General features: G+C 41.2%; 1 protein-coding gene across 1 annotated transcript; it reads left to right on the plus strand.

Moving 5' to 3' along the window:
- The first annotated feature begins 220 nt into the window (after positions 1-220).
- LOC110632032 (scarecrow-like protein 18) lies at positions 221-2,273 on the plus strand. The gene has a single exon (XM_021780120.2). The coding sequence runs from the start codon at positions 371-373 to the stop codon at positions 1,715-1,717; it is 1,347 nt and encodes a 448-aa protein (XP_021635812.2). The 5' UTR covers positions 221-370; the 3' UTR covers positions 1,718-2,273.
- The last annotated feature ends 241 nt before the right edge of the window (positions 2,274-2,514 follow it).

The following is a 2,514-nucleotide window of genomic DNA, read 5'->3' on the forward strand; positions in this document are numbered from 1 at the left end:
AAATTTGAATTGAAATTTCTCACGCTTCATAATTTTGGAAGATTATGAGGAAATCAATCAAAACTACTACCAGGATTGTATTTCATCATCAGTTCATCCATGTATTTGACAGATATATAATGTTTTTGCCATAGAAATTTATCATCATATCATTTTAATCAATATATTAGGGTTTAAGCCAAAGGAATGCAGCAAGCCTCTGCACTCTGCAGGCTGCCCAGTACTCCTTGTCCTTGTAATTTTTCTAGGTTTTCATTTTTTCACCTTACGAAACCACCTCTCATCAATATCTACTTCTGATTATTTATTATTATTATTATTGGTCTTGTGGGTCTTCCTGTGGGTTCTTGCTACTTCTGCATAATATACTATGCTAGGTTCTCTAAATTCTTCTTCTTCTCATGACCAAGAAGAAGAGGAAGCCATAGATCTGCAGTACCAGCTGATGCCACGGGCATCGCCTGTAGCATCCGGAGGAACTACTTCTGGGTTCACCTCCTCAGCTAACCACATGCGCCAATTGCTCATCACCTGTGCAGAGCTCATCTCTCAGTCTGACTTCTCCGCCGCCCACCGCCTTATCTCTGTTTTGTCTGCTAATTCTTCCCCTTACGGTGACTCTAGGGAGAGGTTGGTTCACCAGTTTGTTAAGGCACTTTCTCTCCGCCTCAATCCCCATGGCGCTGCCATGACCAGAGTCTTGATGAATATTGCAAATCCTTCTGCTGCTGTTGGTGGTGGCGGTGGTGGTGCTAGCAGTGTCACAGCCAGTGCTGTTAATGTGGGTTCTTTGATTACTAGGGAGTCCGAGGAGGAAGCTCTTCAATCTTGCTATCTTTCCCTTAACCAAATAACCCCATTTATAAGGTTCAGCCATTTAACGGCAAATCAGGCAATCTTGGAAGCCATAGAAGTAGGGCAACAAGCCATTCACATCATAGATTTTGATATTGTGCATGGAGTGCAATGGCCTCCATTGATGCAGGCCTTAGCAGAGCGCTCCAGCAACAACATTTACCCTCCTCCCATGCTCCGAATCACCGGAACTGGCCATGATCTGAACATTCTCGACAGGACTGGAGACCGTCTTTTGAAGTTTGCTCAGTCTCTAGGCCTCAAATTCCAATTTCATCCTCTTCTCCTCCCGAACAATGATGCTTCTTCTCTTCCCTCTGCCATTACCCTTCTACCAGATGAAGCCCTGGCGGTTAACTGCGTCCTCTATTTGCACAGGCTCTTAAAAAATGACTCTCGAGACCTTCGTATCTTTCTCCACAGAATAAAGGCCTTGAACCCCAAGGTGGTTACTATAGCAGAAAGGGAAGCTAACCACAACCACCCATTCTTCTTGCAGAGATTCTTGGAGGCTTTGGAACACTACGCTGCTCTCTTCGACTCCTTGGAGGCAACCCTGCCACCCAACAGCAGGGAGAGGCTGGCCGTAGAGCAGATATGGTTTGGGAAAGAGATCATGGACATAGTGGCAGCAGAGGGAGAAGAAAGAAGAGAACGGCATGAAAGGTTTGAATCATGGGAAATGATTCTAAGGAGCGCTGGCTTCACCAATGTTCCGTTGAGCCCTTTTGCACTCTCGCAGGCCAAGCTCCTCCTGCGGCTCCATTATCCTTCTGAGGGTTACCACCTACAGATTCTCAACAATTCTTTCTTCTTAGGTTGGCAGAATCATGCTCTTTTCTCAGTCTCTTCCTGGCACTGATCATTACCCAATAAGTATTAAGAGCCCTGAGCTAATTAAACCCAACCACTATCAATGCCCACAAGAAGAAAAGAGGAGAAGATAGCTAGTGGATATATAATTTATGGAGTGAGTAAAATCTTTTCTTTCTGCTCATTCATATTTGCTTTATCATTACTCATTAGAGTTTAGAGTTTATTAATTTCTATAGCTATGACCCACAACCAGCAGTATTCCCACTATTAACTTGAAAAAAAAAAAAAAAAAAAAAAAAAAACTCCTCCAATATACAAACCTCTTTTCTCAGCCTACATTGATATTAAGATGAAAATGCTGTGGTGATGATTAGTGTAGTGTGTGCATGCATGGGCATCCAAGCTCTGGCCATCTGAATCTGAAACGTTGCATGAATGATTTTTGGAAGGAATCAACAAGCAGCTAGCTGGTAGCTTCATCCATAGACACATTACAAATGACACAACATTTCTTTGATGGGTTAATTTCTTCTATCTCGAGGAGCTGAAACTGATAATGATTTATTTGATATTTGATATATATATTTATACACTTAATTATAGTTAGGGGGGTATGTTGACATATTTTGTATTTGTTCTCTTTCCGCTTTGTTTCTCTTATATTAATTACTTTAATTAATTTGTAATTATAACCTTTTTTTCTGTTCTATGAAACGATTAATTAGGTCCTTTCCCTTCAGCATCTCAAAGGGCAACAATTGCTAATTGCTATAGCAATGTGGAGCATTTCTTTATCGATCCCTTAATAATTAATTATAATGGGATAGATTAATATATTATTCC

The sequence above is a fragment of the Hevea brasiliensis genome, chromosome 9, assembly GCF_030052815.1.
Source record: "Hevea brasiliensis isolate MT/VB/25A 57/8 chromosome 9, ASM3005281v1, whole genome shotgun sequence".
Lineage (NCBI taxonomy): Eukaryota > Viridiplantae > Streptophyta > Magnoliopsida > Malpighiales > Euphorbiaceae > Hevea > Hevea brasiliensis.

Excerpts from the sequence above, each read along its gene's own strand:
- LOC110632032 (XM_021780120.2), top strand. The coding sequence starts at position 371 with ATGCTAGGTTCTCTAAATTCTTCTTCTTCTCATGACCAAGAAGAAGAG.